The sequence below is a fragment of the Argopecten irradians genome, chromosome 12 (assembly GCF_041381155.1).
Source record: "Argopecten irradians isolate NY chromosome 12, Ai_NY, whole genome shotgun sequence".
Classification (NCBI taxonomy): Eukaryota; Metazoa; Mollusca; class Bivalvia; order Pectinida; family Pectinidae; genus Argopecten; species Argopecten irradians.
This window is the reverse complement of record NC_091145.1, coordinates 3,710,812-3,737,527: the sequence shown is the minus strand read 5'-3', so window position 1 is coordinate 3,737,527 and position 26,716 is coordinate 3,710,812. Positions and strand designations below refer to the sequence as shown.

Genomic DNA, 26,716 nt, shown 5'->3' with positions numbered 1-26,716 from the left:
ACGTCACTTTTAGTAGGAGTGAATGGAACGGCAGTCAGTCCCGCCAAACAGTTACGTCACAATCACCGGAATGACGTCGCTTACATATTTCCCACGTTAGTAAAAAGGAGTACACACTCATTCGATTTAGTAAAAGCATCTTTTCTTGATCATCAAAGAAGCATTTCGCTTTAAGCGAAATCGTGTAAATATCAGGCAATCTGTTTTCGTTTTGAATACCATCTTCTGTATGTATAATGAAAAAGTTGCAGGATAAACAGAATACACGGTAACTATCTTACAATACAAGTTTTATTTTGGTGTCCACAGGGAAAACCGAGATGACTCGGCAAAACCTCATCCATCGCACAAACGATAGCAGCATCGATAATAATTATAGCAAAATAAAAATGTCCAACGTCGGAAATATTGCAAGTACATTCATTATTTACATAAACCAGTAATTAGAATAATAATTTATTTCATCTAGACTAAATAATTTGCAAATCCCATACACCGCCTGCAAGGAGATGTCCTTGGCCTATCGCTACCCACGATGCACTCGATCGTGGTCTTATATTGTGTAACTTTTCATGGGATATTAAATCTAGATATATCTGTTTTCGACAGTTAAATATCTATGAACACGAGTAAAACAAGCAGTCTCAACTGCTATTCCGAGCCCGTAAAATGCAATCTTGGTCATCTCAGCCAAAACATAGGGGCACGCAAATTATGACAGAAACGTTTACTAGTAATTTGATACATACATGTATGTCATTTAAAAAAGTATTGGAGACCTTTTGATATGCATGTGTATATTATGACGTTTCAAGTGGCTGCCCGTATTATTTTTTGTGAAAAAGAATTATACCTATATGTTATAAAACTCGGTTAGCTTTTTATTGTCATTATTGTTATAGACACTGTATGTGATATTTAAACGAAAACACATATTTTACCAAAGAAGCTAATGATATATATATGTAAAATAAGTATCGGTTAGCTTGTAAGAATAATAATAATAAGAAAAAACAGAACAAAAACAAGATAAGCAACCCGAATGGTATAATGAGGATATAAAACAAGCCAGAATAAAACGAGATTACCATCATAAGAAGGGTCATTGGAACTTATTTAAATACTGGAGAAATAAAACTAAGAATTTGTTAGTAACTTCAAAAAGAAACTTTTTCATCAATGCAGTAGAAAACAATAAAAATACAAGTGTTTTATGTAATCACTTAAAATCATTTGGCTCCAAATCTTCAAATTCGACAATACCGTCAACCCTAAAGGACGGGGATGTTACACTTAACCAAAAACAGTATATAATAGAACATCTCAATAAACACTTTGTCAATATATCCCATGGTGTAGCAAAAACTCCCCTAAATGAACAAGATTTTACATTACTTGAAAAAACCATGTACTAAACATGGTACCTAATCATGCTGAATTTCTATTCCGTTAATTTCTGTTCAAGGCGTCTTTGATCTCGTGAATAATCTAAATACTTCAAAGGCCACTGGGATTGATGGTGTTGGACCCAAAATTATCAAGCTGTGTGTTCAACAGCTAGCTCCACACATAGCGTACATAATCATTTTAAGTTTGCAATCTGGTATCTTCCCCGCTAGACTAAAAGAGGCCAGAGTCACTCCTTTATTTAAAGGAGGTAATGTTGATGAAGCTGGAAACTATAGACCAATTTCTGTAATACCGACACTTGCTAAAATAATTGAAAGGCATGTTACGGATCACTTAAACAGATACCTCCTTAAATATGACCTTCTCCACTCTGCACAATCAGGATTTAGAGAAAATCACTCTTGTCAAACAGCTCTAGTTAAATTAATAGATCAGTGGAGAATTAACATTGATAATAATGATTTAGTCGGTAGCATTTTCTTAGATCTTAAAGAAGCATTTGACTTTTTAGTAGACCATAGAGTTCTATTGCATAAATTGAAATTAATGAAAATATCAGCACATAGTTTACTTTGGTTTGAATCATATCTTAACCAAAGAAAACAATCGGTTAAAATTGAGAACATTAAATCTACCTCCCAACAAGTTATATCAGGTGTTCCTCAGGGATCAATACTTGGTCCTCTGCTGTTTATTTTGTATATAAATGACTTACCATTATACACTAAACATTCAAATATCGACATGTATGCTGATGACTCTACCATTCACATCTCCAAATTGACCTAAAACATACAAAGCAGTGGTGTACAAATAACAATATGGCTTTTAATAAAGAAAAAACAACATGTATGCTCATTGGCAAACCTAGAGCATTACATACTGCAGGAGTTTTAGAGCTTGAATTAGACAATTACATATTAAACTCAGTCACTACACAAAAAGTGCTAGGGATACACATCGATCACACCCTTGGATGGAATGAACAAGTTAATAAGGTTTACTCTAAATTGGCAACTAGATTAGCCCTCCTCAGAAAATTAAATACCTATTTGTCAAAAGACGCGAAACTGTTGTATTATCATGATTATATCTCACCAATTCTTGACTTCAAAAGTGAGGCGGTGCCAAGAGAGACATAAGTGAGGCGTTGCCAAGAGAGGTATTAGGAAATATAAAGTCAGTTAGGAAGAATAGAAAAGATAAGATCCTAAACTTAGTCGCCTTTTACGATTGCAATAGGGGCGATCATGCAATAGGGGAAAATAGAAAGATAAGATCCTAGCAGGCCTTTTACAATTCTACAATTCTAACGCCCTACCTGCATGGTCACACGAGCTTAGTCTCTTTACACCACAGTTATTTTGGGTAAGTACACAGATTTTTTTTTTACATATTTTAATTGCTGTTGCTGAATCCATACTATTACATGGACCTGGGAAGCACGTTTGTATTATTGTGTAAACTTTTACAATGTAATGTGTAAAAGATCGACTCATTACAGTTCCCAGGGGCGGATTTAGGTTTTGAGGTTACAGGGGGCGTGGGACAAAGCAAATCAGGCGAGGGGTCTGGGGGCCGCCTAGGCCCCCAGAAGCTCTCGAATAAATGGTGCAAAATCCTGCATTCTGAGGATTTCATGAACACATTTTCCAGAAAATAATTGAAGCCATTTAAGGATGTTTATTTATAGTTTTCGTGTCAAGTGTCATATTTTTTATTTGAAGTTTTGATTTATTTTTTTACTTACAGAATTGCAACATCAAAATCTTAATATTTATATGGACATAAAGCGAAGAAGGGCGGGGGTCTGGGTGGGGGCCGCCTAGGCCCCCAGAAGCCCTCGAATAAATGTACACTTTTTCCAAAAAATAATTGAAGCCATGTAAAAATGTTCGTTTATTATTTTTGACGTCTAATGTCAGATTTTGAATATAAAGTTACAGAATTGCACTGCCTAAAATCAGAATATCTTTTCATAGAGGCACGAAGCAAAGAAAAGGATGGGGGTCTGGGGGCCGCCTAAAACGAATATACGTACCCGGCCTACTATGCCTTTAGGCCGGGTACGAATTGGTCCCTATGTATCGTAGTGGAGCACTGCCTCCGAAAATCACTCGGGCACAGTTTTTCATACTTTTTTGAAGGTTTTGAAGTAATAGGGAACAATTGTAGCTCTAAAGAAGACACCATTTTCAGTCTAAAAGTCTTTTGAGCTACAATATTGCAGCTAGGGGTCGCCTATTGAAGGTTTTTATAGGACTAATGAAAGTGTATGTGAACTTTTTAACGATATAAGCTTTTATTTTTATACATTATCTGTCAGATTAGATAATTCATTTCCCTAACTTACACACAATCTTCATTATTCGTGTATTGGACAACGAAAGAAAAGAAGGCTAGTGGTCTTGTCTATGGCCATACGGTGCCAGGAACCATTGCTATCATCCTGTTTTCTAATAGGGAGCCTTTTGCCATGTGCATTAATTTTTTTAACATCGTTTGCCTATCTTGTAACATTATCGTTAAGATATGTTTTTATTGAAACAAAAAAAAGGAAGGCATCTGGCCATGGGGTGCACCCAGACCCTAGAAGCTCTCATTTTCTGTCGCATTCCACTTTTTTTCTTTACAAACATTTTCTTAGGACAAATAAAATGCTTCTAGAAGCATTCGGCGTCAGTAGTGATCTTGTAACTGGCGTTTTGAAAGTACGCACACATTTGTGAATTGATAGTCGGATTTAATACAGGACTTTAATGCTGATTCAAAAATGTGAAATATATCATTTACAACCTGGAAAACGAAGGGCATGGTATATAGTCAACCAGCGAAGACTCATGGCCAGCTACAATTCCTTCCACCCACCCCCCTCCCCCTTTTTCTTTTATTGCTAAGCATATCGAGATATAACCTGTCAATATTGAATATTAATGACAATAAATTATCTAATATATTGGGATTTTATCGGGTTTTTTTTTTGAAAAAGTAAATACTTGAAGGTATTTACATTGTACCTTTTAAGCGATGGAGATAAAACCTTAACTTACACGAAAAAAAATATAATTATTCCATTGTGCCTGGATACAAGTATGTTCATGCATGTATGTACCACAAAGTCGAATACATTTAGATTTTAAAATGATAACATCAAACGGTAAAGGTAGGAAATCGAGTTTTCTGTCTAATTCTCACTCTTTTATCTAATTCCTTAATTTTTTCCCTTTCTCCCCTCTTTTTTTCTTTCTTCCTTCTTTTCCTTCCTTCCCCTCTTTCTTTTTCCCTTCTTTTTCCTTTTTCTTTTTTTCTCTCTCTCCTATTTTAGGGGGGGCGTACGCCGGGTCCGCCCCCCCTTGGATCCGCGCCTGGTTCCAGTGTCGGTCTCAAGATTAACAAGGACATAGTCATTCAGATCCCCCGCCAATAGAGATATCAAAGCTGAAGTAAGTTTGAATGTGGAGACTTATGTGTATTAAAAAACAGGAAAAGGAAGTTGAGCTAAAGAAAGATGGAGTATAATTCAAGTAGAGCGGGGCTGCAATTGTTGAATCAGGTATACAGCCTTGACATTTATATTGGACTATATACACAAAAATGGATGGAGTTTTCAAAGTAACATTTACCATTTACCTTGATATTTTCAGCAAAGTTTCCATGGTTACAGAAAAAAGTACAAAAAGTGAAAACCTTAAAATAGAAAAAGGCACTACGAGACCATAAGACTAATGTGCCTATGGAGTTCCGTGCATATATTATCTCAACCGGTTTTCCATTTAGGCTGCGGAAACGAACTTGGTACAAAAATATGATATTTTCAGCAATGTTTCCATGATTACGGAAAAAGTGCAAAAAATGAAAACCTAAAAATAGCTAAAGGCACTACTAGACCATAGAACAATGTGTCTATGAAGTTTCATGGACATATCTCTGTTGGTTTTAGAGTTATGCTCCGGAAATGAACCTGCTACAAAAATATGATATTTTCAGCAAAGTTTCTATGGTTACAGAAAAAAGCACAAAAAGGGAAAACCTAAAAATAGCTAAAGGCACTACTAGACAATAAGACTAATGTGGCTATGGAGTTTCGTGCATATATCTCAACCGGTTTTCCAGTTATGCTGCGGAAACGAACCTGGTACAAAAATATGAAATTTTCAGCAATGTTTCTATGGTTACAGAAAAAAGCACAAAAAGGGAAAACCTAAAAATAGCTAAAGGCACTACTAGACAATAAGACTAATGTGCCTATGGAGTTTCGTGCATATATCTCAACCGGTTTTCCAGTTAAGCTGCGGAAACGAACCTGGTACAAAAATATGAAATTTTCAGCAATGTTTCCGTGGTTACGGAAAAAGTGCAAAAAATGAAAACCTGAAAAAAATAGCAAAAGGCACTACTAGACCATAAGAACAGTATTGTGTTTATGAGGTTTCATGGAAATATCTCTGCTGGTTTTAGAGTTGTGCTCCGGAAACGATTCTTACACAAAAATCTGCCATTTTCAGCAATGTTTTCATGGTAACAGAAAAAAGTAAAAAAAAAGTGAAAACCTTAAAGTAGCAAAAGGCACTACTAGACCATAAGACCAATGTGTCTATGAAGTTTCAAGGAATTACCTCTTCTGGTTTTAAAGTTATGCTCCGGAACCGAACCTGGTACAAAAATATGATATTTTCAGCAATGTTTCTATGGTTACAGAAAAAAGCACAAAAAGGGAAAATCTAAAAATAGCTAAAGGCACTACTAGACAATAAGACGAAAGTGCCTATGGAGTTTCGTGCATATATCTCAACCGGTTTTCCAGTTATGCTGCGGAAACGAACCTGGTACAAAAATATGAAATTTTCAGCAATGTTTCCGTGGTTACGGAAAAAGTGCAAAAAATGAAAACCTAAAAATAGCAAAAGGCACTACTAGACCATAAGAACAGTATTGTGTTTATGAAGTTTCATGGAAATATCTCTGCTGGTTTTAGAGTTGTGCTCCGGAAACGATTCTTACACAAAAATCTGCCATTTTCAGCAATGTTTCCATGGTAACAGAAAAAAGTAAAAAAAGTGAAAACCTTAAAATAGCAAAAGGCACTACTAGACCATAAGATCAATGTGTCTCTGAAGTTTCAAGGAATTACCTCTTCTGGTTTTAAAGTTATGCTCCGGAAACGAACCTGGTACAAAAATATGATATTTTCAGCAATGTTTCCATGGTTACGGAAAAAATGCAAAAAATAAAAACCTAAAAATAGCAAAAGGCACAACTAGACCATAAGACCAATGTGTGTATGAAGTTTCATGGAAATATCTCTACTGGTTTTAGAGTTATGCTCCGGAAACCATTCGAACGGACGGACAGACGGACGGACGGAACCCATTTGTATATCCCCCGCCAACTTCGTTGGGCGGGGATAACAGAATCGGCCTAAAATATTCTTTACCGACACTATAATAGGATAATAACATATAACCGATGCAACAGACTTCCAGGTCTCTTGGTATAAACGTATGAATTCAAGTTGTTTCAGCTTTTAAACAATTTTCATCTGATTATCTAATTGATAAAGCAATGATAATTGCACATTATATATTATCTTAGATAACAAAAAATAATGTAAACTACGTAAATAATTAGATGAATAACATAATTATATTTTCTATATAATCATTGAGACGTATGTGTCAAATATTAATTGAGTACGTTTTTGTGTACTTCTGTTTATACCTGTGTATATACATTAAGTAGCATGCACCAATATTATGTACATGTACCTGGTACTTTACAATTGTTATGTACTAGGCCTATACCAAAAAGAATGTATTTTTGTATATTTTGTATGCTGATGTGTTGTTTTTATTACTTTTCAGTGTCCAAAGAAGAATATTATACATTGTGGATTTTATTAAAAGTGATTTTTGAAGTTGTCCATGGAACCGAAGAAAGAACAATAAAAAGAAGAGAAAAAAACAAAAAACAATGCTGCTGAACACTTCAGAAGATGGATTACCTTAGAGGACATAGACTTTCTTTTTTTCTAATTGTATTTCATTTTTTTCCTTTATTTACATAATTAGTGATTAACTAATATGATTATTTGTTTTTGCAATTTTTGTTGAAGGTGTTTGAGAAATTTAGTATAAAAGGTTAGGTCTGCCATAAACAAATGAATATCTAGAGTCCCGTGTCCTTTTTCACTGACATAAAAAGATTTATATATTGTGTACCCTGTTATTGCTAGCATAAAGTTAAATTGTTTAATTTGTTTCTTTCCCGGTTTGTATCCAATAACCAAATATTTTAATTTTCTGATATTTACAACTATCCTAATTTATGCATATTCATTGTAAGGGTAGTCCAAAATGTTTCTACATGGGCGCACTCGATGAAAAAAATGTAAGTTATTATCAATCTTATTACAATATGGAAACAAGTCTGAATTATCTATCCTCCATCTCTTCAGGTTTTACCTAGTCGGAATAATATTATGAAAGGATTTCCATTTAAAGATTTTCAATGCATTATCATGCAAGTTTTTGAAGATGAATTTAAATTTTTCATGGATTTTTTTATTCCCAGCATGGAATTGATTTCTCCACTTTTCTATCAGACTTGGGTTTTCTTTTTTTAGATTTAATTATGGTGTTATATATATAGATTTATTGGTATATACCCATTTAACATTTCAATTTCATCTTTATTTAATTCCACTGTTTCTAGTTCCAATTTCTCAATTCATGATTTTGGTACAGTTTTATTTTTTATTTTCATGAGTTCAGAATTCCAATTAGCTTTACTTATTAATTTTGAATAAATGGTAGTATCATTTAGTTTTCCAGCTTCATCACATTATTAGTCTTTTATTGTTATTAAACCACTGTCTATTTATTCAAGTTATGATGTTCACGAGATACAATAATTATAATTGCAAAGGGCAATTACTCCCTAAGTTACAGTCTAATGAGGTCACTTTTCGACCATGTCCCGAGATCTTTCCAATTTTAATCTAAATGCAAAGTTTTATGAAGTTGAAAGCATACTAGACCAATAATAATTATTTCGTGCAGAGGACAATAGCTCCGTAAATGATCGTCAAAACAAGCTGATTTTCAAACTCGTTCGAGATATATCTAATGTTAGTCTACATACATAATTTCATTAAGCTCAGTTTTTATTCACCCAAGTTATCGTGTTTCATAGGTCCAATAGTAATTATTTGTGCAAAAAGCCATAACTCAATTAATTACCGTCGAATCATGCTGGTTTTCGAACTACTTCTAGATCGTTCCAAAGTCAACACACAAAGTTTCATTAAACTCTTTTCATATTTACTAAAGTTATCTCCTATAAAGGTCCTATAGTAGTTAAGTGCAAAAGGCAATAACTCGTTCCAAAGTTAGTATAAATACAAAGTGTCATTAAGCTCCGTTCCTATTTACTAAAGTTATCAAGTTCACAAGGTTCAATTATAATTATTTGTGAAAAGGGCAGTAACTCCGTCACTTACAGTCAAATCAAACCGGTTTTTGGACTCGTCCGAGGTTTTTCTTATGTTTGTCTACATATAAAGTTTCATTATGTTCGGTGCATATTTACTCCGTTTAATATTGCGTTCACAAGGAAATGTTAATGACGGACGACGACGGACAAAAGACTATAGCAATAGGTCGCCATGGCCTATGGCCAGGTGACCTATATATAAAACCTGCGAGTTAATAAGTTAACAAGGGGCCCAAGGTTGTCATCTAACTTTCTTGGCTAAAGTCATATAGGCAAAAAAATAACAAGACTTTGTCATAGGAAATAAGTCAAACTGGGTTAGAATTATTAGCCTGATAAAGTATTTTAACAGTATATCCATATTGGTGCTGGCCGACCCCCAGGGGTCAGAAGGGGGGGGGGGAGAGTCAAATTGGCAAACTTATCAAAAATATCTATTCTGAATTCACAGATTCGATGGAACCAAATAATCTTCATACTTCATAGATTGAAAGGTCTTCAGTCCCTTTACAAAATGTGTAAATTTCATGACCCTGGGATCTCAGATTTCCCCCTTGGGAGGGAGTCAAATATACTTTAGTTTATATTGAAAAAACACATTTATGAACATTATTTGCTTAATTATAATATGAAATGAGTCAAACTGGGTTAGAATCATTAGCCTGAAATAGCATTTTAACACCATATCCATATTGGTCCTGGCTGATCCCCGGAAACAGAGGGGCGGGGCTAAAATGAATCAAAATGGCTGAAATTTCAAAATTCTTCTTCTGAATTCACAGATTTGATAGATCAAATTAATCTTCATAGATATTTTTTTTTTAAATCACTAACACTGACTGACTTCTAGTTTGGTTTTGTCGTTTAACACCGGAAAGGAACTTGGAATTTTAAGCATTAGGTTTGGTAACATAATACACTAACTTTCATTAAAAAAAAAAAAAAAAAGAAAAAAATTCTTATACAAAGGTTCAACTTTAAAGTTTATGCTAAATCGTAAATACTTTTTACAGATTTGAACCAACTTTGCATTGCTCTTTCTGTATCAGCACTCAGGTGACAGTCAAGGCCTCTTGTCTTTCTTAAATGTCCATCGGAGGATGTTATTTGAGCTCATCAAATTCGTCTCGATTTTCAGTTTATTCATTTATATACTGCCTAAATCATGAGGTGCATGTATTTATGATGGACAATCTTTGCAAATCCAGCATTTCACATTTGTTTAAAATGAAAAGCAAGTCAAACGGGCGAAATTCAATTTTAATGCGTAATAACTTGGTAATGCATGGATTATACAAAATTTAACATTGAACAAATTAATGGGATTAATTTAGTTCAAAATTTTAAATACCAACTTGTTCGATTAAATGGTGTTCTTAAAGCATGCGTTTAATGTTATTTTATAGCAAACTGATCAAAATTGAAAACAGGCGTAAAGGAATGGAAAATCAGTCCTGCAATATGAACCACGATATTATGTTATTATGAGGGAAATAAGCTTGGGCAAATTAAACACTCCCATGCATACTCTCCTTTGAATTCCGGAATTACAGAAAATCGTACCAAGAAATAATGCTTGACACTTTGATTCCTTAAAGGGACAATTAAGTCTAAGAGAACATTAAAATTTGTACATAAATCGGAAAAAAACCAGTTCTTATAGAAGTGAGATCAGTCGGTTTTACTGTGATATGCCAGAAAAGCCCATGGTGGTGAAATGCGTGTGAAAATGTTCAACTCGCTCGCTGTCCGCCATTACACATTGTGGTCGAACATCTTGTATGCCGAACCCTGTCCCTTGCTCGTAAAGTAATGCAACTTTTGTCTAGAATTGCACAAAACGCTCTGACAGTAGTGTGTTTACTTTATCAGTTGAATTGTCATGCCTTAAAATCAATTCATCACCTCCTCAGTGGTAATGTAGTTCATTTGTTTAACGTGCGGGACTTTTGCTCGGGTATGGGTACAGCGTACATATTGTACCTGCTGCCCCTATTGCATGATCGTAAAAGGCGACTAAATTTAGGATCTTATCTTTTCTTTTCTTCCTAACTGACTTTATCCTTTCCTAATGCCTTCCTTGGCACCGCCTCACTTTTGGCCTTGCGTTGAGCGTTCGCCCCTGTGAGGAAGCTCTGGGTTCTGTCCCCTGGCCGACACACACCAAAGTCAATAAAAGTGGTAGTTTCTGCTCCTGCTTAGCGCTCAGCAAACGGGGAGTGGGACGACTGGTTCGCCCGTTGTCAGTATAATGTGACCGGGTGGGGTGTGTTGCTAGGTGTCTTCGGCGGCATGCTCCAATGATGTAGCACTATAAAAGGGCAATAGTTCCACTAGACAAGAAGACATAACATGAATTTACCGCAGTCTCCCAAAACACGCACCTCGCACAACATACACGCAACACACCGCATACATGGGAGGCCGTCCTTACATGACCATAGCTGTTAATAGGACGTTAATTAATCAAACAAACAAATTAATCGTATTGGTCAACGATTTGTAATTACAACGGTATCAATTAAAATACTAATCAATGACGTCGAATTTGTCAATATGTTATGTTGTATGTTTCATAAGGAATGTAGAATAATACATTTATGCCATATTTTGCTTCTTGGTTACGTTAAAGAATTAGCCTGAGTGAATTGTCCCTTTAATAGAAATGGGTAGACGATTCGTAAACGTTTGTATGGCCCAAATATGCCATTTACACAGACAAATCAATTACAGTTTACACCACTCAGGAACATACGATGGGTTGTCAAGTACGAGTTCGCTCAAAGTATGCTTCCTGCATTAAACTTCTTTGAAACACGTTTTGCTTGTCATTTGGTTTTGTAAACAGAAAACAACAAGAACACGTCTTTTACCTTGTAAGACGACTTCCGGCTATAACGACTCCCTGAGAAATGCCAGACGGAGTTTACACATCGTAACAATCAGATTAACGGACGGGCTGTCATTTGCTTTGATACGTTGAAAGCAGCGTTGGTTTGAAATAAGTTTCAACAAAGATAATTGACATTAATATATGACATAGACGTTTTTAAAGCACATGTCGTCTTAAAATTTCCTTCAACTATGAAATTTGAAATTGTTTTGACTATTTCCACTATATAAAGAAGGTTTTATACAACGTACATTCTTGCTAAACTAATAGCATGGAAACGAGAATGGTTTTGATGACGGTAAAACGGCTGTGAAACACTTACTCTGGTATTTTGAGGCGTTTAATTTAAATGATTTATGAAAGTGGCATTTAACATAAACACATTTAACGTGTAAAAATCCATACAGTATGATTTTATTATCTACAGAGTCGCTCTGAGTAATGCACACCCAAGGACAAGATGTAAAACTATACAGCTTTGTCTGCTTATAAACCAACTTATCGCAAAGTTCAAGGTTATCTTTTTCCCCTTCTTTAGCAACAGTAAGTATTCTTTTAACAGTTAATTTCTAATCATGCGACATGATCCCAAACTAGATAAACTGTGTAGGTCCTACCTGAACATCTGATGTTGAAACGGGAAAACCAAATGTACAATCATTCGTCAGAAAATTTGTAATTTTTGGTCATTATGGCATCTCACCGATCTAGTCGATTTCTGTGTGTGGTGTATTTTAATGTAGGATGTAGTCTAGGTTAATTTGGCGGCATGCTGCAGTAATATAGCACTATAACAAGAGGCCTTAACGGTCATCTGACTCATGGCATAAAACTACAAAGTCACAGTTTAAAGTAATGGTTAACAATAAATATAAAAAAATACAAGGAACGCCTTAGTTGACATGTAACTTTCCGAAATAGGTAAATGTCATTTGTTGAACAAACTTGGTAGCCCTTCGTCCATATATGGTTGTAACCCATTCAAGGATTAATATAAGGAGTCAGATTTTAAAGCCAAATTTCAGCAAAGCTCCCATTTTGGACCTCCGCCGCACTATCCCCATGGGTCTTAGCTCGGTCCTTTATAAAATATGATTGTCCTCACCTAAAGTTCCCCTTCTGAATCAACAGGAAGTGGGCCAGCGGCCATCTTGGAATACCAAAATCTTTACGAAAATGTTTGCATGTTGCTCGGCATCAATTAAAACCCCTATAGACCAATTTTCATTGAAATCAGAGACTGAAACCTTAAAACAGGAAGTGGGCCAGCGGCCATCTTGGAATACCAAAATCTTTAAGAAAATGTTTGCATGTTGCTCGGCATCAATTAAAACCCCTATAGACCAATTTTTATTGTTTGAAATCAGAGACTGAAACCTTAAAACAGGAAGTGGTCCAGCTAAAATTAAGCAAATTTGCCCTTTTGGGGCCCACCCCTCAGCCCCTAGGGGTCGGACCAGACTCATTTATATAAAATATGATTGTCCTTCCCCAATGATGTTTCACGTGCACACCAAATATGGATTAAATTCATCCAAGGACGAAGAGGAGTAGAATTTTAAAGATAGATTTAAGAAATTTTCCCCATTTGGGGCCCCACTCCTTAGCCCCTAGGGGTCGGACCAGGCTCATTTATATAAAATATGATTGTCCTTCCCCAATGATGTTTAACACTAAATATGGATGGAATCCATCCAAGGATTAAGGAGGAGTAGGATTTTAAAGCTAAAATTAAGAAAATTTGCCATTTTGGGGCCTATCCCTCAGCCTCAAGGGGTCGGACCAGGCTCATTTATATAAAATATGATTGTCCTTCCCCAATGATGTTTCACACCAAGTATGGATGAAATTCATCCAAGGATGAAGGAGGAGTAGGATTTTAAAGCTTAAATTAAGAAAATTTGCCCTTTTGGGGCCCCATTCCTCAGCCCCTAGGGGTCGCACCTATCTCGTACATATAAAATATGATTGTCCTTGCCCAATTATGTTTCACACTAAATATGGATGGAATCCATCCGAGGATGAAGGAGGAGTAGGATTTAAAAGTTAAAATAAGAAAATTTGCCCTTTCGGGGACCCGCCCCTCTGACCCTAGGGGTCGGACCAGGCTCATTTATAAAAATATGATTGTCCTTCCCTAATAAAGTTTCACACCAAATATGGATGAAATCAACCCAAGGATGAAGGAGGAGTAGGATTTTAAAGCTTAAATTAAGAAAATTTGCCCTTTTGGGGCCCCACCCCTCAGCCCCTAGGGGTCGGACTAGGCTCATTCATATAAAATATAATTGTCCTTCCCCAATGATGTTTCAAACTAAATATGGATGAAATCAATCAAAGGATGAAGGAGGAGTAGAATTTTGTAAAAATAGTCTTACATAAGACGCAAAGCGGACGGTGCACGATGACGGACAAAACATAATGACAATAGGTCATCGACCTAAAAAGGGCAATAGTTCAACTAAACAAGACACTACATGAATATACCGCAGTCTCCCAAAACACGCAACTCGCACAACATGCACACAACACACTGTATACATGGTAGGCGGTCCTTACATGACCACATTTGTTAATAGGACGTTAATTAAATCAAACAAACAAAATATTTTATGTGATTTCATACTCAATTGTATATAAAATGCTTCAGGACATCAATATTCTAAGCCTCCACAACAGTACGATAAAGCAGCAAGGGCATAAAAAACAGGATCAGAAGTTATCCAACAAAGGAGATTTGTCGGTAATGTGATGCGTGATAGACCATCCGGCAATTTGCAACAAAATCAATATTTTAACAGTTAAGCGATACTTCCAATATGTGCGGCGTTCGTGATAGTTCGATTATATAAAAAATACATTATTTATAAAAAAAAGATGAATAAAAGGATATAATATTGTTTAAAGATCCTCCATCGACGACAGAGCATAAATGTTATTAATCACTTGAACAATAATTGATGTTTAATCGTGTATATATATGTCTAATTAACACAAAAAATGATATAAAATAATTTGTTTTGCTTTAGTGCATGCGCAATCAGTACTTAATTCCATAAAGGATATAGTGCCACGGAATTTTTTCGGGATGCAATTAATTATTTTTTGTAACTTTTACTTAAAAGTAAAATTAGAAGTTCAAACTTTTCAATGGTGGTAATTGTGTAAAGCAAGTAACTTTTGTAACTGAAGAAAAATATTAAATTTGAAAAAGTATCATTTGTCAGCGGTGGAGCATCTTTAACTCTAACAAACAATTCCATTATTTAGCATGTGTTGGTATTTGCCAGATTTAGGAGGTCAGGGCTGTAACAAGAGGTCACTTTTTCAACTTTACGTTTACATATTATTTCACACAATGTGATAAAAATGTAATGGAATATATATATAACAAAAAAAGTGCAAATCAGCATTATTTTATCCTAACTTTTACCATCTCTAAAGTATATTTCTACAAATATTTATTATACGATATATTAGAAGATTAAACACATACACACGTATGATATATATGATAAAATAATATTTTGATTTTATTCACTTTAAAATGTGTGTAATGCAAATACATTTTAACATTTTATTTATTTCGCTAACTATCGCACGTGCATGCATTATTTCATTGCCGTGCGAACTAATTCATGCTTATAAAAGAGCCGCAGTAGATGTAGCCTATTACCTCCAGGGGTAAATAAACGACAGTGTGATTTGAACGTGGGACCGAGGATGAACTATATAACCCGTTTGCCTAATCTAGCTTAATCAATATTAAAAGCATTTCTTTGTTGAATAACTTTCACACAAATGATTTTGAATAAGAGTATTAAAAGTCTGATTGAGTTAAAACAATTTCCATAACTGTCTTGTTTTAGATTAAAAATATCATATGATCATTTTTGTGTATGAGAACAAAACACAACTTTGCATTGTAACCAAGGAATATGTAGCAGGTTCTAATTGTACATAGTGATACGGTCGCCTTCTAACTCTGCGCTAGGGAGAATTTCCCTTTAGCTCAGTCGGTAGAGCGGCAGACCAGTATGTAGTCCGGGGTCGCGGGTTCGAGCCCGGCTGGCGGCGCATTACTATCGCCTTGTTACATGATATGCCATAGTCCACTCCATGCGAAAGTTATACGAGATTGAGAGGCTTCGTTGGAGAGAAAACCTGGGTTGGTCTGTGTTCATGGGCGAACATGTGTGAAAGGGGGAATAGTGTAGCAGGTTTTAATTGTACATAGTGATACGGTCGCCTTCTAGCTTCGCGCAAAAGACATTTCCTTTTAGCTCAGTCTGTATAGCGGCAGAGCTCAGTCTGTATAGCGGCAGACAAAGCAGAGCGTTCGAGCTCGGCTGGCAGCACACTACTCTCGTCCTTTTCAGATATGTATGTTATAACAAAATGTACTTTTCAGGTGATGCAAAGAATGCATTTAAACTGCAGTACCAACATTAAAACGGGGTTTGCTTTGATTTATTAGGTTAACCTCACATTAACAGTCAAGATCATTTACGGACTGCCTCCCATGTATGCAATGTGTTACGGTGTGCATTTTTTGGGAGTCTGCGCTATAATCGTGTTGTGTCTCTTTGTAATGGCGGAACTCTTGCTTTTGTTTGTTTGTATGATTAATTAACGTCCTTTTAACAGCGATGGTCATGTAAAGACGGCCTCCCAAGTATGCTGTGTTTTTGCGTGTATGTTGTGCGAGGTGCGTGTTTTGGGAAACTGCGGTATATTCATGTTGTGTCTTCTTGTATAGTGGAACTGTTGCCCTTTTTATAGTGCTATATCACTGAAGCATGCCACCGATGACGCCAAACAACACACCCCACCCCGCTCACATTATATTGACACCGGGAACTCTTGATTTACATGGTGATCCCGTATGGAATGTTGTCAGATCCATGATGAAAGAGATTAATACATACGATATGTGTTTTAATTAGATTAGGTTTACCCTAATGTTTCAGAACATTTTGTTTAATTTAATAATTTGACGTATGGATGCTGCGGACAATCTTATAAAAAACCACATAGTAACTGGTTTATAAAGACATTTTCATAAAAATGCGTTTATATTTCATTGACAGAACTGTGGTTATGTAAATAAATGTTTTCAAATATTGCATAATCAACGTAACATTTTATCGTTTGTGACAAAATATGAAAATTTAACCATCTATCAGTCATGTTACTGTCACACTAAATGAAACGATTTTTTTTATTGATTCAAGGCGCGATTTCGTAATTTCCTTTAAGCAAGATTATCGATGTCAACATGAACAAGTGTAAATATAAGTGCTTATTAAATGGACATCGTTGTTGTCAAGAATGACGATCACGGTTTACAATCTTACAAACTGTACCTCTGTGCACTCTTTTCACTTGTCTCTTGTGAACGATAGCGCTAACACTAAGTAACACTAAAATTTAAATGATAATTATGTCAACATTACAATTTCTGGTTATTGAAAGGTAAATATCTAAGAGATAAACAATATACTTTTGGCATTGGAAAACGTAATCACAAGTTTTAATGGAAATATTTAAATCTGCAATATCCTGCTATGATCCATGAAGTTAACATGTGGATGCACAAAAGTGCACATGATAATTGGTTACAGAAGGGATCGATTGGCTCTGGAGTATGTTCTCTCAATAGATACACTATGACAGTCATTTTCAGATTTACTGCCAAAAGTCTCCGGCTGCACGTCAGATATATCGGATAAAGACGATGTATTGATTTCCTTCGTGGTTCTGTGTCCAACATTGGTAAAAAGAAGAGCAGTGTTTTGTCAAGATTTATATCATAAAAACACAGAAAAGTTTCCTGATAAGATATGAAAATAAAAAAGAAGCCACATCTCAAACGTTTGGACTCGTGTTGCACGTGGTGAGTTAAATTTCAACACATATGCCAGCGCACGCACAGCGGCAGACTAACTACATATATGTTTGATGTACTAAGCTACGAGCTTATTTAAGCAACAAGAAGTGTTTTAGATTATATATGTATAAGCAATCGATCGCACTTCGATTTATTGTTGTTGATTTTTTTCAATAAACTTGCCGTGCAAGACTGACACTTCTATCTGACATTTTTGTTACACGCTGCCGTTTGTTGATGCGGTTTGTTTTGGAAACAATACATGTTCTATGAAAAGCTTGACTTCGCTCTATTTTAGAGGAGTATTTTCCAAGTCAAGCTAGGCAACTGACCACCGATATTGTTCGCTGTATGCATCGAAAATGATCTAAAGATTAAATCTATGTACAGGAAAAATTTCAATTTCGTAGTCTTTATATTTCATTGTGCGAAACCTATCTTTAATAGACCTGGCCCCGACTTCTCGAAACAAACTTATCATATAAGCTACATAAGGGGAAAAAAACTTGAGATTTGACTTAAGCTTACTATTTGTTTTGAGAAAAGAAGGCCTGATCAACCAATCAACAAACTCTTTACTGAACCACCTCGAGATTTATGATGGGATTTTTACAATGTACTACCAAGGGTCAAAACAGTCATCCGATTATTAACAGAACACCACAAAACTCGTACTTTACAGTAGAAGCAAAAAGTTCTTTAGATCAATACTAATGAATCAAACAGACTCAAATTGCTTTTGTATACAAGAACATCATTTTTTGATGTTAATTATATAATATAATCGCTTGCTTTAATTACTGGTTACCGGATAACACTGTAGGGTACTCGGTTAGTATCAAACACATATATTTATATATAAATGATATAATTTGTCGTTTTATATATTATTTCAAGTCTTTCCTATATATTCTGCATTCGTTAGCCATACTGATCAACCACGGTCAAACACATATATAATTATCATCCAAGGGAAAAGTGATCTATATATAGCCAAGTGATCTATATATACAGGTCAAATTTTTGTTAAAGATGGCCATTTGGGTTCTTCGACAGAGATAGTTATACCGAACATTAGAGACAAAAAAAAAATCATAATAAGTTATTTTAAATAGATATCAACTTAATCTCTTGAGAAGGGAACGTCGGGAAAAAGACGCATAAAAAATTTTGGCATGCAAAACGGAATTAAAAACGCCACAAATCTTGTAAATGGCCGCAGCAAATACTAAACCGGAAAACGGTTGAGCATAATAATTTTTTTGTACATCAAGTCATTCACTGGTAATCTATTCCTCCTCCTGTAAAGAGATGTCCTGAATATATCATTCAATTGGCTTGGTTTGCTGTTCGCCACACGTTCCTGTTATATATTTATACTGATGTGTTAGATGTTAAGATATTTTTTTACGATCAAGATAAACAGCGATTTGCACCTATATTGTAAAGCACCTTAACGAGTACATATGTATGAAAGGTCATATATTTCACAAAAATCATTAATCTACTTCGTATTGTATTGATATATGATATGAATACAGTACAATTGTTTTAATGATATATGAATATTGGACATATTGGAACAAATTGGTCTTTACAGTGCTTGCTCTGTGGATACAAGCCACGCCTCATAAGTGAGGTCATTAGGTGTACTGGATTCAAATTCCGCCAACAGGAAGTACTCCTGGTAGTAGCGAGAGGGATTCCCGATGTCGTTCCTCAACCCGACGACATCACGTGGACACTTGGTGTGCAGCGAACAACCTACGAAGCGTCTGGAACAAAAAAAATATTGATGAGTGATTTATATGTGGTGTACGGCTCATATGGTCTGGTGTGATATTAATACATTCAACATAGGTGTACTGAATGATATTTGAAGTTAAACGCCACAAATCAAAACATCCCCCACTTTGTGATTTTATGTTCATTCAGTGACAATTTATAATTCAATATTGTTGATTGATTGTACAATGTTGGTTTGTTGAGCATATTAACATCCTATAAACAGACAGTCAGTGTCATTAAACGGCCTGCTATGACTGTGGTGTCCAGCATGTGTGTGTGAAGTGCGCGGGGCGTGTTCTGAGAGACTGCTGTGTAATCTGTATATTGTTTAACGTGTTTTAACGACATAGGTCAATTACGTCCGGCCTTTCGAGTACATGATTGTCAGATATATGAAAGTAACTGCGTGTGTTTTCGGAAACTGATGTATTGTGTTCTGTGTAACAGTTAGAACTCATCCATAGTATTATTGAATCATGCGCTGCCAAAGAAAACAAATAGCACATCCCACCAGATTATGGTATTATACTGAAATTATACGAAATTACGTCATATTTTCAACAAAAAATCCGTTGTTTGCATCTTTTACAGTAAAACTAGTCAACTTTGTGAAAATTTTTTAAATTTTACCCCGGAAATATAAATTTTGTTGACGCCGTGACGTCACGAGGCTTTATTGCACGGGTAGCCACCATGCAATACAGCCTCAGGCGACATGAGTGCATTGCCCTAGACCAGCCAGTATAACACCCGTAGGTATGAAAGAAATTGCATTCCAGTTTACCTTTTAGAGCAACCAACTGATTAAGTTCCAATTTCCAAGAGAAATTTGTTCATGCTAATTTAAGTACTATTCATTACCATATCTTCTCTTAGTATTCTTACGAAAACGCCAATGACAAACATTACTTATTTCAGTGCCATCAGCTGCTTAAGATAAACATTCAAATAAGAAGTATATTTGTGACAACAGAACATGTACAGCTTGCAAGGTATACCGCACATTGGGATATTTTGGCGATTTCGCATAGGTTGGTCTGTTTTTTTGTATGATTTATTAATGTCCTATTGACAGCAATGATCATGTAAGGACGACCTCCCATGTATGCGGTGTATTGATTTCCATAGTACTATATTACTACATACATATATATGGGACAAGGAAGTAATTCCTACCGTGTGTACAATACAAACTTTGATTTATCCACACGGTTGGAGTTACTTTATTTTTCCATATTTACCATTTGAAGTCATTCGTATCCAACAGACTTACGTTTGATACGTTTAATTGGATCCCGTGTCATCTGGAAAATCCTGTTGATATTACTACTTCGACCCCTATATACATATGTAGATATACATACAACATACTGCTAAAGACACCAAGCAACATACTTCACCCGGTCACATTAAACTGACAGCTCGATCAGAAACAAAAAACAGTGTTTTCCCCCACAGGGGGCGAGATTACTACTTTAGCAAGACAATTAGATGATGTCATGAGAGACATAAGAGAAAGAACGGTAGTCAGGAGAAAGCTACGGAACCCACTGGTAATAGTTAACCATTTAGATATCGATTTTTGTAAAACGGAGCCCCACAGCACACACAACTTTCATTTATCAAGAAACCCAAAACACATATGTTATTTCTCCCCAAACGATTATGGGAACAGAGAGTGTGATTTTGTATATGTATATTGGTGCTGTATATTGCCGTTAATTCAATAATATATATCATCAAATTATCCAATAGACGATATATTTATCAAAGAAACATGCATGCTGGTTGATACGTACAGTTCATTTAACGCACGTGAAGATGTGGTGTTGCATTCGAATGTGTAAGTACATGTATCGTTGAATGGCAATCCACATAATTTACTTGAAAGTAGGGTTTACCTTATGCCCATATTAAGGTTAAGAAATACATTTTAACATAAGACAAGGCCTAGATATCGATAAACTCCAGTTGCGAAAGTGACTTGCAAAACATACAAGTTTCCCAAAACATGCACTTCGCACTTCACATACGCTGCACACTGCATACATGGGAGGCCGTCCTTACATAACCCTAGCTGCTAACAGGACGTTAAAATAATCGAACAACAAACAAACAAAAACAAGAGGCCCAGAGGGCCTGTATCGCTCACCTGGTTTGTAATGCCAAGTAGTGTTCTGAATACAGGTTCATTGTTTCTTTTCTGAAGGAATTTTAATATTAACCTCTAAATCCTCTATTGGGCCCACCCCTCCTGCCCACAGGGGGTCAGAGCCAAAATTTATACACGTTCTCTTCCCCTTCCCCCAAGGATGTTTATGGCCAAATTTGGTCACAATCCAAGCATAACTCTAGGATATGTAGCGATTTATAGGATTAACCTCTATTTTCCCTATTGGGCCCCACCCGTCCTGCCCCGTGGGACCAGAGCCAAAATTTATACAAACTCAGTTATTATTCTCCCAAGGATATTTCTGGCCAAATTTGGTTACATTCCATGCTGAACTCTAGAACAAGTACCGATTTATAGGATTTACCCATGATTCCCCTACTAGGCCCCGCCCCTCCTGCCCCCGGGGACCAAAGCCAAAATTTATATAAACTCAGTTCTTATTCTCCCAAGGATATTTCTAGCCAAATTTTGTTACAATCCATGTAGAACTCTATGACTTGCAGCGATAGAAAGGATTTACCTCGAATTCCCCCTATCGGGCCCCGCCCCTCCTGCCCCCGGTGGGCCAGAGCCAAAATTTAAGTTCTGTCTCCCTTCCCCAAAGGATGTTTGTGGCCAAATTCGGTTACAATTCATGTAGAACTCTATGACTAGTAGCGATTTAAAGGATTTGCCCCTATTTCCCCTTTTGGGCCCCGTCCCTCCTGCCCCCGGGTGACCAGAGCCAAAATTTAAACAAGTTCTGTTCCACATCCCGCAAGGATGTTTGTGGCCAAATTTGGTTACATTTCCTTCAAAACTCTATGACTAGTAGCGATTTAAAGGATTTACCTCTATTTCCCCAATTCGGCCCCACCCCTCTTGCCCCCGGGGGCCCAGAGCCAAAATTTATACAAGTTCTGTTTCCCTTCTCCCGAGGATGTTTGTGGCCAAATTCGGTTACAATCTATTTAGAACTCTTTGACTAATAGCGATTTAAAGGATTTACCCCTATTGGGCCCCATCCCTCCTGCCCCCGGGTGACCAGAGCCAAAATTTATACAAGTTCTGTTCCCCCTCCCCAAGGATGTTTGTGGCCAAATTTGGTTCCATCCATGCAGAACTCTAGGACAAGTATAGGATATATCTCTATTTCCCCTATTAGGCCTCGCCCCTCCTGCCCACGGGGGTCAGAGCCAAAATTTATACAAGTTCTGTTCCCCCTCCCCAAGGATGTTTGTGGCCAAATTTGGTTACAATCCGTGCATAACTCTTTGACTAGTAGCTATTTAAAGGAAATGTTGACGGACAGACGGACGGACGCCGCGCCATGACATAAGCTCACCGGCCCAGGTCAGCTAATGAGTAAAACTAAATTACTGATTACATAAAACCTCTCGCACGTGTTTAGTAAAAGTTTGTTTTGTCAAAATACATGCTTCTTTCACAAATACCGTGGAAGGTTTATATACGTCGTATCTCATTTGGCCCTGCAGGTAGGGCGTAAGAATTGTACCTGCTGCCCATATTGCATGATCGTAAAAGGCGACTAAAATTAGGATCTTATCTTTTCTCTTCTTCCTAACTGACTTTTATCCTTCCTTGGCACCGCCTCACTTTTGGCCTTGAGTTGTGCGTTCGCCACTTGAGGAAGGATCTAGGTTCTGTCCCCTGGCCGAGACACACAGAGTCTATCAAAGTGGTAGTTTCTGCTCCTGCTTAGCGCTCAGCATAATGGGAGTGGGACGACTGGTCCGCCCGTTGTCAGTATAATGTGACCGGGTGGGGTGTGCTGCTTGGTGTCTTCGGCGGCATGCTTCAGTGTAATAGCACTATGAAAAGGGCAACAGTTGCACTATACAAGAAGACACACCATGAATATACCGCAGTCTCCCAGGACACCCATCTCGCACAACATACATGCAACACACACCGCATACACGGGAGGCCGTCCTTACATGACCATAGCTGTTAATAGGACGTTAATAAATCAAACAAACTTTACAGTAACAAGGCGCCCTGTGTCGGAATATGTTTGTTTGATTATGGATAAAGTCCGTTAGGAAGAAGAGAAAAGATAAGATCCTAAATTCAGTCGCCTTTTACGATCATGCAATAGGGGCAGCAGATACAATTCTAACGCCCTACCTGCAGGGCATATGTAACTTTACCAGTGGTTTATATAGCTCCACTTTAGAAAGGTGAGGAAAGCAAAGCTCTGCCGCGTGAAGTATATAACTCTGCAACGTAAGACTGTGGCTAGTAAAAGCACGTCTGCCGACGCCTTTTCAAACATGTATAATCCCAAAATATATTATCCCTTATTATTGACCTACCTGACAAAAACATAGAAGGGTGGAACCTCTTGGATATAAACGGACGAATCTGTAGGAGATGGGGCATTATCGTGAAACAACGGAGGTATCATTTGCAGCATAACGAGGAAGTCTTGGGCCACTCGTAGCACGACAGGTAGTGTCCGGTCCAGAGTAACTCCTGTAGATAACAATATTGTTACACATATCTCATCAACATTTCGAGTTTGTAAATCATAGTGGTAGACACATTACGATTATTATGAAAGGGATAATTTCAAATTGAAGTTGCAACAAAACATATAAACCAATGACAAAAAATATAAATAAGCAATTTAAATAAACCAGAGGGATTTTGGCGCCCATCAAAGAATAATCTAAGCCAGATAATGGAAAGAGGGATCTTTTCTCTGCTTTTCAAAATCCAAGATAGTTGCCTGGCGGCCATCTTGTTCACCGATCGATCCCAAAATGCAATATGCAAAACTAGGGCCCTAGGTGAACCTACATATGCAATTTGAGAGAGATCCCTTCAGCACTTTCTGAGAAATAGCTGTAACAAACTTTAACTATCAAAAATCCAAGATGACTGCCTGGCGGCGAACTTTTTGACCGAACGGTCCCAAAATGCAATTTGCACACGCAGGGCCCTAGGGGAACCTACAAATGAAATTTGAGAAAGATCTCTTCAGTGCTTTCTGAGAAATAGCGGTAACAAGAAGTGTTTACGGACGGAAGGACGGACGACGGACCACGGACGAAAAGCGATTTGAAAAGCCTACCATCTGATGATGGTGGGCTAAAAAGGTAGATGTATGATTTCAAGTATAACACATACTATTTCTGTGTATAAAAACAGATCAAGTTTTTACATAAGCTACATTGAATTAGATATATCTGTTCAAAGTATTCCCAGAATACGATGTGCATTGAGACTTTGATGTGTCACACATTTAAAACAAATTATTTATGGTTTTGAACTTTTTTCATACGCTCTATTGCTGTTAACGCAACGTTACTGACTCTTGTGAGATGCTGCAACTTGTCAGTACGGAGGAATGAAACTAAGGTTAAAGTAATCACAATAAATGACAATGTGTATCAAATACAGTTACTTCAGTTAGTTAACAGGCAACATTAATCATAACCTTACCCGCATCGTTTTCCCCTGTGAAGTACCCTTCCAGTCGTCTGCGCATATCCCGTTCAGTTTCAGCTGTTATTGTTCCATTCATGTTATTGGTAGCAATCCATTTTGACTGGTCCAATCTGCGATATTCATAGTTCTGAGGACGTCAAGATCGACACAAAAATAATATTTAGTTAAGCTTGTTTTTTTTTCTTATTAAAAACTGGTTACATGTTGCTTATGAACCTTAACCCATATACCAATGAATTGTGCTCTGAATCAATCTGATTAAAAAACAGATCCTTATCACTACGTTGGATAAGAGGATCTGAGAACATCCCATTAGGGATCACGTCAAGATGACTTTTTGAAATAGCCAATGAAATTGGGACTGTCAGAACCTCTTTCCTAGGTACATAACTGCATTGTAATTTCTCAGTTGAAAAACTAATTATTAAAGGTCAATCAAAATTATACGATAAAGTAATATTCTGTGTGATTCAATTTGCTGTCATTCTACTTTCATTTTATGAGTCACACATTTATGCATGTAGGTGCTGATCATGATTTCATTTATCATGCTGGTTTCGATACTCATTACTTTCATCAGTCACAGTGTTAGAGTAAAGGTATGTAAAATTAGCAAAGTAGTTTAGTGTATGTAGTCATCTCGCTCCAAGTGGACAACAAAGCCAATTGCATATGCATACTTGGGCGAAAAGACTTTTTAATTGATGTTGTAAAGTGTAGACACTGCATTTGCTCTGAAGTACACGTGGTATAAAGGTCATCTCTACGTGACGCCTTATTGGATATTGTCAGATCTTCTATTGAACGGAGTGGTTATAAGGATATGTGTTTTAATCAGATTAATTTGGACAAATTTTTCAAACTACTTCGTCCTCTGTCAATAATCTGACAGTGCCTATTTCATTGACCATTTCAAAAGGTCAGCTTGACGTGATCCCTAATGGGATGTTCTCAGATCCTTTTATCCAACGTAGTGATAATATGGATCTGTATTTTAATAAGATTGATCCTCTATTGAACGGAGTGGGTTATAAGGATCTGTGTTTTATTCAGATTGGATCTGAATGCAAGAGTACTTTGTTAATAATTTGTTAAGTCGTGATCAAGAGTTTTTATATTGCGTGTGTATATTTCAACGTTTATATAATTCGTCTAAAAGACGTCAAACATTTTTAATAATTCCCGATGTAATAAAGTTTTATCATATTTTCAAGGTTTTTTTTTATTGCATGGTGAACAATGGACTCGAATTCATTCAGCTTTTACCTGCGGGTTATTTGAATAATAAGGGAGCACTGACTGTTTATATACATAAAATCAAGCTTAGTAGTACAAAAACTTGGCTAAACCCTGCGACACCCGCCGCTTTATTTCTGATTTCTACGGTACGCCAAACGTTTTTATTGTTAACTTACGTTTGTAGATTTCACATTAATGACGGTGTAAGAAGGACAAATAGCATTAGCTGTACAACTGCTGCCAACACGAGGGATAGCCGACGAATAACTTTCGGTAACCATCAGCATAGTCACAAAGACGCTTAATACAATCCAAGTTCTGTCCATTGTAGCAGTAAAATTGCTAAAAAAAGCTACAAAACTAAAACGGAGAAATTAAA

The 26,716-nt window shown here is 36.5% G+C and overlaps 1 protein-coding gene across 1 annotated transcript; it reads right to left on the bottom strand.

Moving 5' to 3' along the window:
• Positions 1-19,187: 19,187 nt before the first annotated feature.
• On the bottom strand, positions 19,188-26,716 carry LOC138336119 (heme-binding protein 1-like). The gene is made up of 4 exons (XM_069285427.1): positions 26,514-26,716; positions 25,093-25,225; positions 23,961-24,120; positions 19,188-19,459 (listed from the first exon to the last, which is right to left on the bottom strand). Exons 1-4 carry the CDS (start codon positions 26,661-26,663, stop codon positions 19,279-19,281), a joined length of 624 nt encoding a protein of 207 aa, XP_069141528.1. The 5' UTR covers positions 26,664-26,716; the 3' UTR covers positions 19,188-19,278.